Consider the following 18,988-nt stretch of genomic DNA (forward strand, 5'->3'; position numbering starts at 1 on the left):
TACATGGAAAATAAAGTGACGACACGGTGAAACAAACGGACGTCGTCACGTCACGTCACTAAGGCTGCTGGTTTTCAACACTTTTGCTTATTCCTGTTGTGTGTATTTGTGTGCATGCATGCGTGCGTGCGTGTGTGTTTGTGTGCTATGTGACCGGGACATGTTGTTCTATACTTGATGGTGGCCTCTTTGCAGCTGGAGTATCTCGTAAGTAACTTTGATAACTGTTCCGTTTATTTTAGTGGTGTGCACACTGCACAGGTAGTCGGGTGCCCGTGCTACCCGGGAGGACCTCGGGTAGACGGGTACAGAATAGTACCCGAAAACCCGAAGTCGCAGATGACATTATGTACAGTGCACATGTACAAATTCATGTAATACTCCGCATGTCTACCCAGTGTGTAAGGAAGGGGTGCATTGTTGTGTTACCATGGAGACATTACCCGATCGAGGACCCTGCTACCCGTGGAGAACTACCCGAACCCGATACCCGGAGAAAATGCTGCTCGACTCATCCTAGTTTATTTACGCTTGAAAACAATTTGCACTGAACGTACCATATGGCCTCGACTATTGAAAAAAAAGAAGAAAAAAGGCAGCCAGCGCACGCGCACGCTTGTGGACAGAAAGTTCGTACTACATGTATATGACAACACTGACTTTGTTCAGATCACACTTGAAAATAGCTCGTCTTCGCGAAAGTTCGCTGTACAGAAGTTCGTCGTAAACGAATAATTTTGACTTGAATTGATGCCTGGCCAACCATAGGATACGCCTTAGTTTGTATTAATGGAAAGTTCGCCTTATCAGTGTTCGTCCTGACGAGGTTTGACTGTCTATCCATTTCAATAACAGTAAAACCTGTGACTAACGACCACCGCTTGGGGCCAGAGAAAGCGGTCTTTAGTGGCAGGTAGTCCTTGGTTAGAGGTTTGCACGGCACAACCATAATATGAATGTAAGACTGTCCGTGCCTGGCGAAGTGGTCTGTAGTACCAGGCTGGTCGCTAGTCAGGGTGGTCTGTAGTACCAGGCTGGTCGCTAGTCACAGTGGTCTGTAGTACCAGGCTGGTCGCTAGTCACAGTGGTCTGTAGTACCAGGCTGGTCACTAGTCACGGTGGTCTGTAGTACCAGCTGGTCGCTAGTCACGGTGGTCTGTAGTACCAGACTGGTCGCTAGTCACGGTGGTCTGTAGTACCAGACTGGTCGCTAGTCACGGTGGTCTGTAGTACCAGACTGGTCGCTAGTCACGGTGGTCTGTAGTACCAGGCTGGTCGCTAGTCAGGGTGGTCTGTAGTACCAGGCTGGTCGCTACTCAGGGTGGTCTGTAGTGCCAGGCTGGTCGCTAGTCAGGGTGGTCTGTAGTACCAGACTGGTCGCTAGTCAGGGTGGTCTGTAGTACCAGGCTGGTCGCTAGTCAGGGTGGTCTGTAGTACCAGACTGGTCGCTAGTCAGGGTGGTCTGTAGTACCAGACTGGTCGCTAGTCACGGTGGTCTTTAGTTACAGGTTTTACTGTACATCATGCACTGTCCAAGAACCTCTCTGACGACCATAGGGGCCGTAAGGGCTTTGGCGCTGATTTCGGCTCACGGGTTTGATTTCTTTGTCCACGACGATGTCATAGGCATACCTACATGTATATACATATTGTAGTGGTGTAAGGTTTGTTGCTTAGCAATGACTTTCATCTTCTTCTTTTTGTGTTCCATGACTGGGATCATCGGCTAAATTGTGGGCTGCGGTGAATTTTACAGATCTCAAAATTGTTCCGTGCTTGGTCACAATTAGTAGCTGCCAGAGGAAGGGATATGATATGGGTGTGTATTGGTCTTCTTGTGTCAAGTTGATAAGAAGCATGTCTTTTCGTTTAATTATTATGAAATGACGAGGCACTTGCAGCTTTGAACGCTTTTGCTTATTCCTTTGTGTGGTGTGTTTGTGTGTGTGTGTGTGTGTGTGTGTGTGTGTGTGTGTGTGTGTGTGTGTGTGTGCGCGGCTGCGTGTGCTGTGCGGTGGTGCGTGGGAGGGTGTAACAGGTGTATTTATCCTAAAATACTCTGTAATAAGGCTTCCTGCCATGAAACTATAACTTGGAACATATCCTCTGGGAGTGTCTTGGGGACTGTTTAGCCAGGGCAGCTAACATGTATGTGTGCGTGTTTTTTTTTGTGAGATCCACTCTGATTTAGCTGTCCACACTCGTAGCAAGCATTGCCTTCACCAGGGGCAGGGGTAACTGCAGTTGGATCCGGGACGGACACCCTGATGCCGTCAATTTCTTTTTCGGCACCTTGTCCTCACCCACTTAGGGCCGTCCGGGGTTACCAATAGTTTTTGCAAAACGAAAATTTTTAGTATTTTTCAGCACCCACCCACCCACCTATCTTTTCTGCAGGTAAAACGAATTCGAATAAAATATTGATGTCAATTTTCGGCACCCAGAAGTAATTGAGCATTCTCCATCCGCATTCAATAGTAAATTTACTGTTATTTTCAAAAAGAAACTCTTCAAACCCACCCACTTCCAAGCGAGAACTTTTCGTTTTGAAAATACTATTTGTAACCTTGGACGGCCCCTTAGGGGCTTCGGCCGTTGGGCGATGCAATAGCCAATTGAGTCATCTTTCCAAGATTCCTTTTGAGTTTCTCTCCCCTCTCCCGGGGAGACTCACGTGACCAGTTTTGGCAGTGAGCAACACGTACAAGTGTGTGTGCGTGTGTGTGTGTGTGTGTGTGTGTTTGTGTGTGTGTGTGCGTGCGTGCGTGCGTGCGTGTGTGTGTGTTTGTGTGTGTGTGTGTGTGTGTGTGTGTGTGTGTGTGTGTGTGTGTGCGTGTGTGTGTGTGCGTGTGTGTGTGCGTGTGTGCGTGCGTGCGTGCGTACGTGCGTGTGTGTGTGTGTGTGTGTGTGTGTGTGTGTGTGTGTGTGTGTGTGTGTGTGTGTGTGTGTGTGTGTGTGTGTGTGTGTGTGTGCTATATTCCTGTGGACATTTGTTCAATGGTTGAATGTGGTGACTACGCAGAGGAACATGGCGAAACCGGTAAGTGCCATATTGGAGCCAGGACCTTTCAGAGCTGTTCTCTTTGCTTCCCCAGACGTAGAACTATAGTGGGTGCTCCATGTTATCTTATGCATGCTACCGATCTTACGCAGAAGACCGAATATTCGATCACCACTCTGTGTGTTTCATGCTATGCTATTGTGTACTCATCTGGTTCTGTAAGTGCCTGGGTGGAATTTGCTTAGTCTGCGACTATTTCAGTCTGCCTATGTTTTTCTTGATCTGTGAGAGATCTACATGATAAAAGTGCTGATATAGGCACCTTGTTGATTTTTATTGCGTAATGCACACATGTATCCAAGGTGGGTTTATTAGTGAATGCTAGTGTTTGGTTTCTTTAGTAGAACACTGTATGTACAGTCGTGGCCAAAGAAATCCAACCAAACTAATCAAACGTAACACAGTGTTTCCATTTCCATTACATCATGCACGGTCCAATAACCTCTACGAGGACTGTAGGGCAGTAAGGGCTTTGGCGCTGGTTTCAGCCAACGGGTTCGATTTCTTTGTCTAAGACTAGAACTATATCACAAGCATATCTACATGTTTCGAGCTGAGATGACCGCTACACCAAGCTCAGTGGTTAGAGCATCGCTGGCCTCAAGTAAAGGTCCCTGGTTCAAGTCTTGGTGGTGACAGTCAATTGTTTCTTCAGACTTTTCCCGTTTGTGTCCTTCTCTCAACCTATGAATATCTACATATACATGTAGATTGCAGTGTTGTAAGGTTTGCGGCTTACCAATGGCTTCCATCTTCTTCTTTTTGTTTGTGTTCTTTGACTGGGATCATCGGCTGAATTGTGGGCTGCGGTGAATTTCAAAGACCAAAGTATACCCTGCACAAATGCGTTTGGTAAGTAACTACAAGAGATGGGTCATGCTTCTTTGTTATCCGTTTTGGCTCTGCTTGGTCATTATGAGTGGCTGTTAGTGGAAGGGATGTGATATGGGTGTGTGTTGATCTTCTGCTGTCAAGTTCAGAGCATACACAAAAAAGATAATGGTGACAAAAAGTTCTAAAGGTGGTGACAAAACTGACAGTGCTGGTCGGACATGCATACACACGGCGCTAGAATTTAAACCATGTGCATGAAGAAGACAATTGATTTGAGTTTCGCACTAATGCTGCCTCATATACATGGAAAATAAAGTGACGACACGGTGAAACAAACGGACGTCGTCACGTCACATCACTAAGGCTGCTGGTTTTCAACACTTTTGCTTATTCCTGTTGTGTGTATTTGTGTGCATGCATGCGTGCGTGCGTGTGTGTTTGTGTGCTATGTGACCGGGACATGTTGTTCTATGCTTGATGGTGGCCTCTTTGCAGCTGGAGTATCTCGTAAGTAACTTTGAAAACTGTTCCGTTTATTTTAGTGGTGTACACACTGCACAGGTAGTCGGGTGCTCGTGCTAGGGAGGACCTCGGGTAGACGGGTACAGAATAGTACCCGAAAACCCGAAGTCGCAGATGACATTATGTACAGTGCACGTGTGCAAATTCATGTAATACTCCGCATGTCTACCCAGTGTGTAAGGGAAGGGGTGCATTGTTGTGTTACCTTGGAGAAATTACCCGATCGGGTACCCGTGCTACCCGTGGAGAACTACCCGAACCCGATACCCGGAGAAAATGCTGCCCGACTCATCTCTAGTTTATTTACCCTAAAATATGTCACTGTTATGCCAATCAATCAAGTTTGTTAGCCTAGGATCAAAATTGTCCCACTGTACTTCTAGTAACAAACTGGTAACAACACAGAGGATTCATAACTTTCCTTTCCTCTGTGTTGTTACCAGTTTGTTAACTCCAACCCCGCACAGGCTCCCAGCTGCAGGACAAGAATACAGTGCTGCCAATATTTCGCCCATTGGGCAACATCAGGGCCATGATAAGGAGTGTGGTGGGGGGGGGGGGGGGGAGAGGCAAGCATGACATATAAAGGCAAAAGAATGTTCTAGAATTGTCAAGCAACCAAAACAGTCCTTATTTGAACTGTACGGTAAGACAACTGAGGAAAAGAAGAGAAAATTATCACGACACATCCTAGAATAGTGTCAAGTGTGGAAATGCTCAAGTTGAGATGTGTGTATATGACATGTGCAAGTGCGATGTGTGTGTGTGTGTGTGTGTGTGTCGCGCTGCTCAATGTTGTCGGCAAGGTCCTGGCGAGTCTCATTCAGACGAGACTCCAGGGCCTGGCCAGCAGCTTCCTCCCGGAATCACAATGCGGCTTTCGGCGAGGCAGATCCTGCACGGACATGGTGTTCAGCGTACGTCAGCTGCTCGAGAAGACCATCGAGCATACAGCCAAGGGCTTCTTCGTCTTCATTGATCTGAAGAAGGCCTACGACTCCGTGCCCCGTGAGTGCCTCTGGCAGGTGCTCTCCCGTGCTGGTGTCCCTCCCCTCATGCTTGCAGTCATCCGGTCTTTCCACCATGAGAGGTCTGCAGTATTGCGCGTGAGTGGCACAGCCGTGGATCCGTTTAGCGTCACCAACGGATTGCGGCAAGGCTGCACTATGGCTCTGGCCTCTTCAACATCTTCATGTGGGCAGTAGTCACCAAGTGGCAACAGAGGGTCAGAGGTATTGCTGGCGTTGGTTTCGAGTTCAGCTACCACTATGGTGAGGGTCAACTATATCGCAAGGCACGCCGGGCTGACACCGCTGCGACCGCCCTAGAGGCACAGTTCGCGAACGATTCCTCCCTGTTTGCAACATCGCGTGCTGGTGCTGAGATTGCCTTGGACCTGTTCAACTCGACCGCTTCGGAGTTTGGCCTCACTGTGAGCGCGACCAAAACCAAGTTCTTGGTTGCGGGAGCTGGCGTCACGGCTGCGGACCAGGCGCCCATACAGCTTGCCGGTGTGGACATTGAGTGTGTGCCGGAATTCAAGTACCTGGGGTGTATCATCCACTGTGGCGGCCGATCTTCGCAGGATATCAGCGCTCGAGTGGCAAGTGCGTCCTGGGCTTGTGGTGCTCTGCAGCAATCTGTTTGCAGGAACAAGAACTTAGATCTTCAAATTAAACGCTGTGTGTTTAATGCTTATCTCCTGTCTCTGCTCCTGTATGGGTCCGAGTGCTGGACGCCGCTGAAGCAGAACCTCCGTCGCATGTCTGTTTTCCACATGCGATACGTGCGGTCGATATTGGGTATCACACGCCATCGTTGCTGGGATGACCACATATCAAACAACCAGCTGCTTGAGTGGTGGGGTGACTCTGAAACCATCGTCACCAAGGTTCAGCATCGGCGCCTCGAGTGGCTAGGCCATGTCGCCCGCATGAACGATGTGCAATTGTCCAAACAGTTGCTGTTCGGCACCCTGCCATCTTGTCGCCTGGCACACGGCCCACGTCGGCGGTGGAAAGACTGCGCTGTAAAGGACCACCGCTCACGAGACCTTGAAGCGGACTGGTACAGAGTGGCCTGTGACTCTCGCGCAGACTGGAGGTTGGCTTACACCTCGGACGCCCCAGATCCCCTCGTACCGGCACCGGTGACTTGTTTCACATGCGCCCGGCACTTCGCACGTCAGGGTGACCTCGCTAGGCACAAGTGCACGGCTGAACGGCAGAAGCCGGTTTCGGAGCAGAGAGGTACATGTCAGTGCCCTCGGTGTCATCGTTGGTTCCGGAGCCGAGGAGGCTTGGCTGTGCATCGTTGCTCCGCTTCTACATCGTGACCAGTACCGACCGAACCAGCTGCTGTTGTCACCGGTGACACTACCGCTCGGAGGTGCTGCAATGCTCACTGTGGCACCTGCAATCGTTGTTTCCGTTCAACCCAGGGACGCAACCGCCATCGCTGTTCAACGCACTGCCACCGACCAACGGCCAGAGAAGGGGACAAGTTCCCACATATGTGTATCTGCTCTCGCCGGTTCCGACTAGTCTCGCATCTGGAGCGCCATCGGGTGGCGTGCTCTTTCTCACTCTCTGCTGCCCCTCCGGGGCCCACGTGACCCTAGTGGTAGTGGCGCTACAGGACAGGGACAGGTGTGTGTATGTGTGTGTGTGTGTGTGTGTGTGTGTGTGTGTGTGTGTGTGTGTGTGTGTGTGTGTGTGTGTGTGTGTGCCTGTGTGTGGTGAGGAGTTTTGGTGTGTGTGTGGGGGGGGGGGGGGCGTGTGTGATGTGCCAGGTGATAAAACTGCCGATGCCTGTCAGTATCCAGTAACGATCCAGTGAGGTCTTCATCAATTATGCCCCAGCCATTATAGCAATTGACTGCTGGTTTGCGTTTCCGCATCTCGATGGCTTCAGGTAGTTTCCTTGATGGTAGCGAGCCCTCCCTGCTGAGAATCTTTGCCTGATGGAAGGGCAGAACGTTGGAAGACTTCGAAAATTCTCGATGCTGGGTACGATAGGGAAACCCCAGGGAGCCTTCCCTACCATCGTCCTTGTCTCTCAGTAGAGCTCAGCGAATCAGTCACTCGCCAGCCACTCGGTCTCACCAACATACAATTCCTCGCACAACATGCAAAACATAGAACAGACAAAACCTTTGACTAAACACTGGCTATTCGCCATACTCGTATCCCATGCACAACACTCCATTGGCCGACCCATTCCTCTCTTCACTACGGCTCGCTGCTTCTCACGAGGACACACGTGCACCAGTAGACAATTGGACCGCAACAGATCCTTCAAAGAAGGACCAGACCCAGGGACAACATGACCTTGCAGACTGAACTTACGAACACATCGTGAGACATGAGCGGCAAGTGAGTCGCTGATGAAGGGCAGTTTGATAGCCGGCTTGAACTGGTTGTGTCTACGCTTGCTGTGATGCTAATGTTGCCGTTGAGCCGGGCGATGATCTTGCCATTGTCACTTCTCCTTGGCTGTTTGCCATGCTGCCTTTAGGCCACCCTTTCTTTTTTCGTTGTTTAACGTCCGCGCCCGCGTACCTTTTTGCCTCAGACTGGAAAAAAAAACAAGAAAGTAGTAGTACCAATAATATGCGAAGTTGTAATACATGATTGTGTAGTTTCACAGTGTGCCGATCATGACCTTAAACTTATAATCTTGCCTCCCGGGCATGCCTTTGTCTTGTGTTCTTTTTCTTTTTTTGTTGGTTTTTAAATATCGTACGGTGTGTGTCCTAGTAAAAATCCAGATGTAATGAATTCATGACATGCTAACTCCATGCTATGTACCTGTTTTGTTGGATTCATCAGGCATGTGCTCCAATGTACCATCAAAGATTGTTGTTCTATGCCTGCAAGTGCCGTTAGACCCAGAAATATTGTATATATCACATGCTTTACTGGTCAATATGTTTGATTGGGGTTTCCAGTTTTTGGAATGGGCTTTTGTTTTTTTTTCCGCCCTCCCGCGTACCTTTTCGCGAAAAAAAGGACGTTAAACAATGAATTAACAAAGGGTGGCCTTATCTCGGTTCGTGGATTGTCATTTGTCTTGAGTAGCTCTTTGATTATCGACATAGTAGTAGTAGTAGTAGTAGTAGTAGTATTTATTATTTGACTAGGGGAGTCCCAACAGGCATGGCCTTGTTACAGGGAACCCTAGGTAAATCTTTGTGAGGTGAGCAAAAGTACCAGCAGATTGTGCCTGACGACAGTTTGGAGGAAGAGTGTTCCACCGACCTGCCGACATGCTCCTGTCTTCAGCTTCTGGTGTTGATGAATTGCGGATGGCCTGAGAGAACTGGATTGTCTCATACATACATCTCAACTTGAGCATTTCCACACTTGATACTATTCTTGGACGAAATATTGGGAGTACTTTATTCTTGTCATGCAGCTGGGAGCATGTTCAGGGATGGAGGTGTTTGCAAGTGGAAAGAAAATGCTGCATTGGGGCTGGAGAGTGTCGAGGAAGTGTAACATGATTGTATCAGTTGTGGCAGCAAATGAAAATAAGTGGCATTGTACAGTGACACCTTCCACACAGCTCAGCACAGATCAAATGATATGTTATGGATATTCATAAGCGATTGTCTACATCTTCCAGCCATTCATTTTCTGGACTTTGCTAATTAGATCTTTGTGATCGAAACATCTGCCTGATAGACTGCGGAACTCAATGCCTGCCCAAAATCTCTCTCTCTCCCCCCAACCCTCACGTGACCACGAGCGTCCACATGTACCCTCACACAATAACCACTCAACCATTTGGAGATAGCGTGCTTCTTGTATTATGCCAAGCATGACACGCTGAGTCCAGCTTGACTCAGCTGAGTCCTTTAAAACTACTATTGACTGCTTTTACATGAAGCCCTGCCTCCGAGCAGGGAAAGGGGAGGCGAAACAAGAAAAAATAGGGCTGAAACAATTATACCGATAACTTGGATATCGATCGTTAAGATTGCAATCGATAATCGTCAGTGTTCCAAACGAGTGCTAACGATTTTTTTATGCATGCGTATCAGTGACAGTGTTCTAGCCCATGCACTCCATCCGATAGTAAATACGAGTGCTATCATGTACTTTCAAGCACAAAAAATTGTTTTGTGGCTTTGAAAAAGATCGGGAGAGAAGACTGTCTTTTCGGTTCCTTTCTTTTTTTAAGTCGTAGATGAGAACAGTTTCCAAACCGTGATAACAAGATTCTTCGCTCTGGAAACAACATGAAATTCTCTAGTTCATGTTGATAAAACCAGCCAGATGTCTTCAGATGTCAACAGTGCGGTGCCACAAAATTCTAAAGTAGCATGAGCATCCTGGACTTTCTTCGTAAACTGGTGTTCGAGGCACACGAGTAGAGCCGACAAGAATCGATAAAACCGATATATCGATCGTTAATGATATTGGTTGATCGTTAGGAGTTAATGAATGATCGTTTCAGCCCTAGAAAAAAACCTGGCGTTCTGCAAGCTACAACAGTAAGAAGTGCCGGTTGTGTAAGACCACTGGACCATGAGGTCTTCCAGATGATGCTGAGCTTCCAGCATGCATTTGCTGCTACGCCTATGCAATCCTGTATACGTTACGCCTGCAGGCTGCCTAGGCTCCGGCGGCTTCCCTGATGTGACACGGGTTGCGGCCCAAGCGTCTGTGTCGCTTCCGTGATCCAAATGCAAATGTGACCTTGCAGGTCGCTCGCCAGGCTGCCGCGTTCCCGATCAGCCTGGAGCTGACCCTGCTGCCTTGAATGCTTGTCGTAACTGGGATCCCATAGGCAGCACACAGGGCTGCCGAATACGCCGCTGGCCAGAGGGCAACCCCCTTGTGCAATGCCGCACGGCAGAGCGCCGAGCTCAGGTCCCACGTGGAAGCGACATGAGCTAAGCGCAATGAGGGTTGATGATAATACAGTTTTCTCCTCCATTTTTGCTAATAATCATTTGATATCATTTATATGGTGTTGTGAACATGTGCAGCATGAACACTTGGACAAATTTGACCTTATTGGTAAGTTAAGTATTTCTTTAAAATCGTTCAGAGACTCCTTGGTGCCTGTTTCCAACTACATGTGTGGGGTACGGGAAGGCAGCAGGTGCTAAATTTCATGGATGAGTGAGACATTGCAATTTCAAATTTGGGCTTCACAGAGAATTTCAAAGTACTGTATAGCAGGAAAATTTCGGAACGAATTTATTTTCGTACAATTTCGTACATGGCCTCTTCTGTACTAAAATCTGTTCATGTGAAATTATGTACACTGTACAATAGTATACATGCGTACTGCTTGCGAACACTTACATTTAGCATGCAGCACTGTGCGAAAATAAAATCCGTACGAAAGGTCGAAATTCGGCTTTGTCCGAAAATTTCCTGCTATACAGTATTATGAAATCAGAGGTCACATGCCTCGTACTGCTCTTTTCTCTCCGAAACTCAACACTTGCAAGCCAGATACGGAAGAAAGAAAGAAAATCATCGGTCGCACTACCGGGACTCAAACCAGGGACCTTGCTACTCGCGAGCAATGCTCTAGCCAACTGAGCTACAGTATGACCCTTTTTCACAGTGATCGTAAATCTATCCTTCTTCTATCAATCAATATCTGGCTTGTATCGTACTGGCAACTGCAACGAGTGAGACCTTTCCAAAATTAGTTTCAGCTGTTAGGACGTGATACGGCCCAAGTACTTCGGAGGTGTTTTTTTCTGGATATCTTACCATTCTACAGCTTTGAACTCGGATAATGAGCCAGTATTAAATGTAAAATAGAAGAAGAAAACACATGGGAACGAAATATGAAGCAACTATCCACGACTGTAGCAAGGCATTCTTTCTTGCCGTGGGACTCAGCTTGTGCACATTTACTGTTGCGCTTACCTTCCCCTCTTTGGTCCGACCCAACCTCAAGTTGAACCTTCCAACTTGGAAGGCTGTTGGTTTGCATACTGGAGATGTGTTAGAGCTAGGTGTTAGGTGGTTGAATTTGTTTGCCCCGCCGCCACTTCCATCCAATATGCCACAATATGCGCTGTGCAGCATCTGATGGTTCTGTTGTACTCTGTAAAAAAAGTCTCAGTAGCCCGTCAGTTTTGTGCCCTGTTATCGCACGTTCTGACTGCTTATTATCTTGTTACAGTCGTGGATAATTGCTTCATAACTCGTTCTCATGTGTTTTCTTCTTCTATTATTTTATATTCAGCTTTGGCAGCAAATACAGTAAAACCTGGTGTAAGCGACCTCTGGTTTTAGCGACCACCTGGTTTTAACGACCGTTTTTTTCATGCGCGGACAGTTCTACACAGAAACTGACGGGATACAGCGACCACCTACCTTGTGCGACCAGCGACCGACTTTTAGTGTGCCAAGTGCCACATTGAAACTGCACACAGCGACTAAAACTAGCCAAAAGTGCCATCTTGGCTGGCAGGGTTGACTGCAACAGGCTTGAAGTGCTCTCTGAAGCAAACCCATGCAGTCAACAAAAGGGACAATTGACAGTGCAGAATGTGCTACATGTACTTGAGTGAGGTGTGCTTTGCCTTCATGACAGTATTCTATGCTCCACACCTGTCAATATGAGTACATGGAAGTACAGCCATGCACATGTATATACACGATCTGATACTGTAAAAGCAGAAATTTTCGGTGGTGTTTTATTTTCGGTAACTTCGGTGCCGGCAATTTTTACTGAAAATAAAACGCACCGAAAATTTCGGTACAACCGGTACTGTATACATGTAGTACTAGTACGCTTACCTGGAAAACGGGTTTTACCGAAAATTTCCCTCCAACGAACCGCCGATTTTGGAGAATACCGAAAATATTACACCACCGAAAATTTCTGCTTATACAGTATGCCACGAATGCATGGGACCTGGTTCTAAAGACCACCTGGCTTTAACAACCGCTGTTGCCTGCACCGTGGGACGGTCGCTTAAACCAGGTTTTACTGTATAGGCAAGGGTAAACACTTAAAACATTGCAAAATGTCTGTTTCTTACATGATCTAGACACTTAGAAAAGAAAAAGAAAAATAGGAAGTGAGATGAATAGAACGAGCTGAACTGACATTCATGAAATGCTTCATTGAATAGACCCTTTGCACAATAAGCGAGAGGGGTCGAGACAGGGCATGCTGCGCACGCGCTGCACACTTAGCATGCAAGCAGCATGCATGGTTTGCTGCAGGACGTAATCAAGTTTCCTGTGTTTTCACGGTCCCGACGCGATGTTCATGTATATACTCCACAGCCTTTTTTCACTTGAAGTTGTTTTAGTTGTGAAGGAAGAAGTTCCGAAATGCTTTTCAAGGACCACTGTTGGGTTCTTGTTTGCAGCAACCGTCATCCCTAGTCTAAGAAACCCACTTGTCTTTCCATGCGTTCCCTGGTGATGCTGGCATTCCACACTCTTGAATCCCGGCTATCTGGCGAGAAGAGGGCTGCAGCTTGCTGCGACATCATTCACTGTGTTGTGCTCGGAACACTTTGTCGATGACGACTTTCATCCTCGCTTTTGCGAAGACGCGGAACGCCCTGCCTAGAGACTCTGGAGCTTGAGAGAAAGGCATGTCCCGTCCCTGTCTTCGCTATTCAAGGAAGATCGACTGCTTGCTGGCGCTGCTCGAGCTGCTGATGTTGAAGTGCAGAGAGACGCAGCCTCATCGCTCAGGTGTGTGGAGAAAGTCATCTGAGTTCGAGCTGTGGCTGTGTGCACGATAATGACAGACTTTCATATTATGCACATAGCCACCAAGGTAAAACTCATGGACACTATCCACGGGCTTCTTCACTAGTACTACTCCATCACTGCATCAGCTCCCTCTTCACTGTCGGCGGCGACTTGCCCCTGCGTTGGAGATGAGCAAGCATGGCGTGGCACTCACTCTGGGAAACAGAGGTTCATCACCCATGCAATCGAACGCATGAAATGTTGGGAATGATGACGGTACACTCGAGGAAGTGGTGCCCTTCTTAATTCTAGGAGCATCAGGGTTCTGCATAGAGAAGTGTTCTCTACATCGACAGGGGAGAGAAGGTAGAGAAAAGAAAAATAGATTTCAAACTACAGTAATCCGAAATATCCACTGAATGCGGAAAACTTACTGCTCCAACAACTCCTTCTTTTTCCAGACAGATACGCGCCCTCATTCAGCAGAAAACTGTTCAGTTCCTTCACAGACCTTTCTTCATTTGAAAGTTCGTCCACGGGTTCCACAGCCATCGATGGCAAACCACTCGACACTCTCCCCTCCATCTCCAAAATGGAAAACTACAGTGTTCCACAATGCTCAACAACTGATACTCTGCACAAGAATCGAAGAGGATGCCCCGTCTCAGATCGCGTGACTGTTATTGTGCAAAGGATCTATTTGAAAGCAACTGGATGCAAAGGTGGCGAAGGACAAAAAGAGAGGGACAAATGGCATTTGTTCCTCGTTCTTTGTCCTTCGCGTGAAAAGGAAGCTCATGATCAACAACAATGAACAAAATTCTAAACTAGTTATCGCACAACACTCTTCAGGAGGCGATGTCACAGTTGTACTGATGAGAAATATGCGAGTAACTAATCCTATGTAGACGAATGAATCTAACAAAGTGAGAAGTAACACCTAAAATTGTATCAAGCTTACACTCAGATGGTGAGAGATAACTCTACGTTTCGAGTATCTTTCGCGAAACGAGTACTCGCTCTTTTCAAATTTTCAAGCGAGTGTTCGAGTATTCGATATACTCGTTTTACCCCTAGGAGTAAGAAATGAAAGAAGCATCGCAAGTTCGCAACCTTCTCGAACCATTACCATCGGATTCTGGGCCCTGAAGACTACAGGTTCTGCGAAATCCGTTGTCGTCCGTGCATCTTTGAGCATGAGAACAAGATGACATTTCGAATGAAATCCTCCATAGAAATGCCTATCCAGTAGGGTGCACTCCTCCCAACTTGGTGGAGGTGCAGAAATTCAATTGGGACATAGGAGGACTGGAGTGTCGAAACTTCCTCGGACCAATACCACTAGGCAAAGCACACAGAAAACTGGAAGAAAGCACCCGGCGTTCCTGCAAATTTCCATGGAAGGCTCAAAGTGGGCTTCTCAAATGTGAACATGCCGGTCATGTGATGGAATTTCACTAGCCTTCTCAAGCGCAACTGATGAGGGTTGAATTCCCCCGAAACACTGTTTATTGAGCAGGGAGTGGTGCTTTCATGAGGGTTTGCCTAGCTAGTGGAAGGTTCGACACGCTCCCAGTGTGCTCCGGATGGCAGCCATGAGTCAGTCAAGTGCGAGTTGCTGGTGTGAGCTCCATGTAGGAACATCCAAGTTAGTCAGAGAGTTATCAGAGATCCAGTGAGCAAACATTTGCCCAAGAGAGGAAGTTTTTTTCTATTCTTCCGAGGATGTGAGAAGGAATGATTGAAACACATGAAAAAGAGGAAAACTCAAGACTGCCCCTTCTCCTTGCCCATGACCCATGCTCCAGCCCATGTTCCTGCCCATGCTCCTATAACAGTTACCCATGCTCATGGGATGTGCAATCCGTTTCAGGAATTTAGTTATAGTGTAATCTTTGGATGAACGAACCTTTTCGTACTCTTTTCTGGCTGTGTTCGCTTTTGTTGCCTCAAACTTTGATTAACACAACTTTTTCAATGTAATGAGATTGCGTTATTCTCTACCTTTGTTATGCCCATCAAACTTACAGTGCCCCATTACCTCATCCTACTTCAACTCCATTGCTTTCAACGAGCACAAGTCCAAGCAAGAGGGTTTGGATACACAGATCCATTATGTGGCTTCAGTGCAGCGATGGGTGGGTACTGGCTCGCGGAGAGCGAGGAGTGGACCATGTACTTAGCGAACCTCGACGGCATAGGTCGGCCGGTGCCCGTTCCGGCTTCGCTTGCACTGGGCCGGCAAGCGAAGCTACTGTGAGCATTACAAACGCTGACGTTTGTAATGTGCTCATCACCATGACAGTATACCGAAGGTCCCTTGAACTAGTGTTCCGCTCTACGAACACGCTTGACCCCAGTATCACTGTAAGTAATACTCGGGTACAATTGATCGAAGAAAACAGAAAACGGGAAAAAAAAGAATATCCTTGATTCAAGAAAAACAGAAAACGTGAAAGAGAATATCCTTGATTGACGAAAAACAGAAAACGTGAAAAAAAGAATATCCTTGATCATGGCCACAGACTTGAGTAATCAGAGCCACACGGAGAGAGCGAAGCTCTTGTAAAAGACTGCCCATGACGATGGGACATTTCTTCCGAGATTTCCAATGTCCTTCACCCGTTGGCGCTGGTAATGGCATGCAGTATGTCATGCATGCAACGCGCCTATGATGGGCTCCCCTGCACCATAGACACTGGTGTAGGCGCATATTCAACATACTGAACTTGCCTCGGACAATTTAAATGTGATCTCAGCAGACTGGATGGGCCTCAGTCGATCAAAAATAATGTTTGTGTATGTTTTTTTGCCTAACGTATATCCTGACAACATGGCTTTCTTATTGTGTCCCCATACATTTCTTTCTATGATGCTGCAACATTGCCCTGGCATCTGAACAACCATTTCCGTTTAAAAAAATATTGTAATTCATGCATGATGCATTTTGTTGGCTCTTATGCCTGGATTTCATTGACAAATACCATGGATCCTTCCATGAGTGACATGCAAGCTGTACCTATTATTATGCATGTTTTAGAACCCGTCATGGTTTCAGTCTTACAGACAACCGTTGTATTCTTCTTATAAAGCTCTGTTCTTCTAGGAATGAGCTGTCACGCGGCTGTCCACGGCGGATGGTTTCCGTCAGCTTCGAATGTGTTGTACTGTACATGTATGGCTGTACCATCTCCACCGGGCAGGTGCGTAGCCTCTCGGGGGCTTCTTTTTCGGTATTTTTTATGATCTCTCAAATGCTGCTTGCCTTGCATGTCTATCATTGCTGCTGTTTGTTGATACAGTATGCTCTTTGCCGTATTAAACTTGTCGAATGTGGACGAACAGCAGCCTGTCGTTGCCTCTGTTCATTGCCAGCATAATACGTCAGAAGTGTGTTGTCTTTCAATGAACTCTACATTCGCCTGTGTGCTACTCTGCATCATATTCACTCGCTCAAATAGTGCTCAGATAGCGCTCGAATAGTGCTCGAATAGCGCTCGAATAGTGCTCAGTGTATGCCGTCCATTGCATCGGCCGTTGGAATGTTTTACTGCTGTGTTTTCTATAGTGCCGCTTACACGTCTTGTTCTTTGGCACCCCCGGCCGGGGTATGCCGGCCTTAGAGCTATGGACTTTTGATGATCATGATGATGATGGTGATAACCTACCGGTGTTGATACTTGTTATGTCATGTGACCATTATCATGTCATGTGACCATTGTCATGTCATGTGACCATTGTCATGTCACGTGACCATTGTCATCAGTACAACCAGCATGGCAACTCGCAGGAATAGACGACTCAGAATGTGCAGTGCCTGTGCGTGCATGTAGGAATGGGTTATGCTGGCGGGACTTTGGCAGGCATCATAGTGGGCGCATGCATGTCAGATTGGATTACACTGGCGCTACTGCATGATATGCATGTAAGCCTCGATAGCGACAGTCTGGAATCCCACACCTACAACTGTTGTAGTGTGTACGGTCCTTGAGCAGACCTGGAATACAGGGTAGGGGGGGGGGGGGGGGCATGTTGGTAGGGTAATACTTTTTTTACAAGTGTCACGCCCTTCCGGCCCCGGGGAAATGCAGAGAAATAGAACGTGGCAGACTACCAGGGTGCATGTATATTTTTCTACAAACGCATTGGACACGAATCCACCCCGTGGCCTATATTGTATAATTCGAGAGGAATGGCGTTACCTGCACGAGCTTTAATTGTGCCAAAGTAATTTGAACGGTGTTCCGGTAAGCTGATTCGCATGACCTGTTGGAGGGCAATACTACTGTCGTGGACATGGAAATCCAGTCGAATGACCGGGGCCGGCGCCCTCAGCGCGTACATGTACAGAACGTTGAATGCAGTGCACAATCATGTTGATCCGATGCGACCAGCGCGCTGCAGCGCACACATGTACATGGATGTGTGTACCGCTTCACACGGCTGCATGGCCTGCGCCTTGGGGCCGCTAGTTGTGCGACCGGATTTCCATGTCCAGGACAGTAGCAGGTAGTTCCCATAGTAACAGTTTTGGAATTGGCACTTTTAAAACTACTTATACAGCATTAGTAGTCATGACAACTAACAGGGTGCTCGGTAGACCGAGGTGTCCGTGATTTCCAGGTCCGGATAAGAGAGATATGGCTCGCCTTTTCTGCAGCTCACACGGTTAGAACAATTTCAATCAGAATAGGGTTGACGGGGAACAGGAAGGAACAAAACTGCCAAAAGATCACGAGATCGAAAGATGATGAGGATAGGGAGGGGGGGGGGGGCTAGGAGTGCATGGACCAGTCACATGTCCATGTAATTTGAACCACACGGCCTCACAGGGAGTGTACAGTCAAATTTGCATATAACGACACTCAGCGGGACATTAGAAAAGTGTCGTTATTCGCGAATTGCGAAGTGTCCTTACACCCGAAGTTTCATTATAATGTATAACAGTTAGATGGGACTTTGCTCTGGGCATGGAAATCCTGTCCCTATTCGCGAATTGTCGTTATATCCGCAGTCGTTACTAGCAAAGTTGACTGTAGCAAGATGCGGTGTCTGTACCAACCAGCGATGGTTCAACACGCTATACACTTTGTGACAATAAGACATATTCTATACCCTGACATGCTAGGCAATAGTAGTAAAACTGCACGGGTAGTTTACTACGTCAGGGTTAGGCTTTCCCCAAATCGGCCGGCCGAATAATCCGCCGAAAACGAGACATGGAAAAATCGCTTAGCTTTTCGCCAATTTTGGATGGTTCCCTTGAGAATCGCCGAAAATCTATCAAATGTTGTTGCAAAGTGCCTCTACAAACGAATGATGTTGCTGCAATGATGACCGCCTAAGCTCTCTACTTCAGCGCTTGTAGTACTACATATATATATATATACAAATATTACACAGCAATGAATCAAAAACGTCTCATTCCGCTGTAACTCCGAGTTTCGTGTCAGAACACTTCATCAGACAGCATATGGTCATATGCTGTCTGATGAAGTGTTCTGACACGAAACTCGGAGTTACAGCGGAATGAGACGTTTTTGATTCATTGCTGTGTAATATTTGTATTACTTGCTCTGTCCAGTGGACATTGAGCACTGTAAGCAGCCTAGGGACCTTAGACAACTGTATATATATTTAAATAGAGACGTAGGCGAACAAAATTTGTATACACACAACAACAAGGTTGTCAGTTTCATAACACTAAAAGCTTTTCACCCATTTTCATCAGTAGATAGTATAAATTCTGGCTTCGTTTTCGTTCTTGCTCATTCCCATGTATCTACTGATGAAAATGGGTGAAAAGCTTTTAGTGTTATGAAACTGACAACCTTGTTGTTGTGTGTATACAAATATATATATTTAAATAGAGAGGTAGGCG

At 47.1% G+C, this 18,988-nt stretch overlaps 1 protein-coding gene across 1 annotated transcript in view; it reads left to right on the forward strand.

The window, feature by feature from the left end:
• Positions 1 to 16,900, forward strand: part of LOC135820833 (uncharacterized) — an 18,065-nt gene extending 1,165 nt beyond the window's left edge. The window contains exons 3-5 of the mRNA XM_065333873.1: positions 4,391 to 4,402; positions 10,413 to 10,443; positions 15,138 to 16,900. Coding sequence (XP_065189945.1) covers positions 4,391 to 4,402; positions 10,413 to 10,443; positions 15,138 to 15,367 — 273 coding nt within the window. The 3' untranslated portion in view covers positions 15,368 to 16,900. The remainder of the gene's footprint in view (positions 1 to 4,390; positions 4,403 to 10,412; positions 10,444 to 15,137) is intronic.
• The last annotated feature ends 2,088 nt before the right edge of the window (positions 16,901 to 18,988 follow it).

This window comes from Sycon ciliatum, chromosome 7, assembly GCF_964019385.1.
Source record: "Sycon ciliatum chromosome 7, ocSycCili1.1, whole genome shotgun sequence".
NCBI lineage: Eukaryota > Metazoa > Porifera > Calcarea > Leucosolenida > Sycettidae > Sycon > Sycon ciliatum.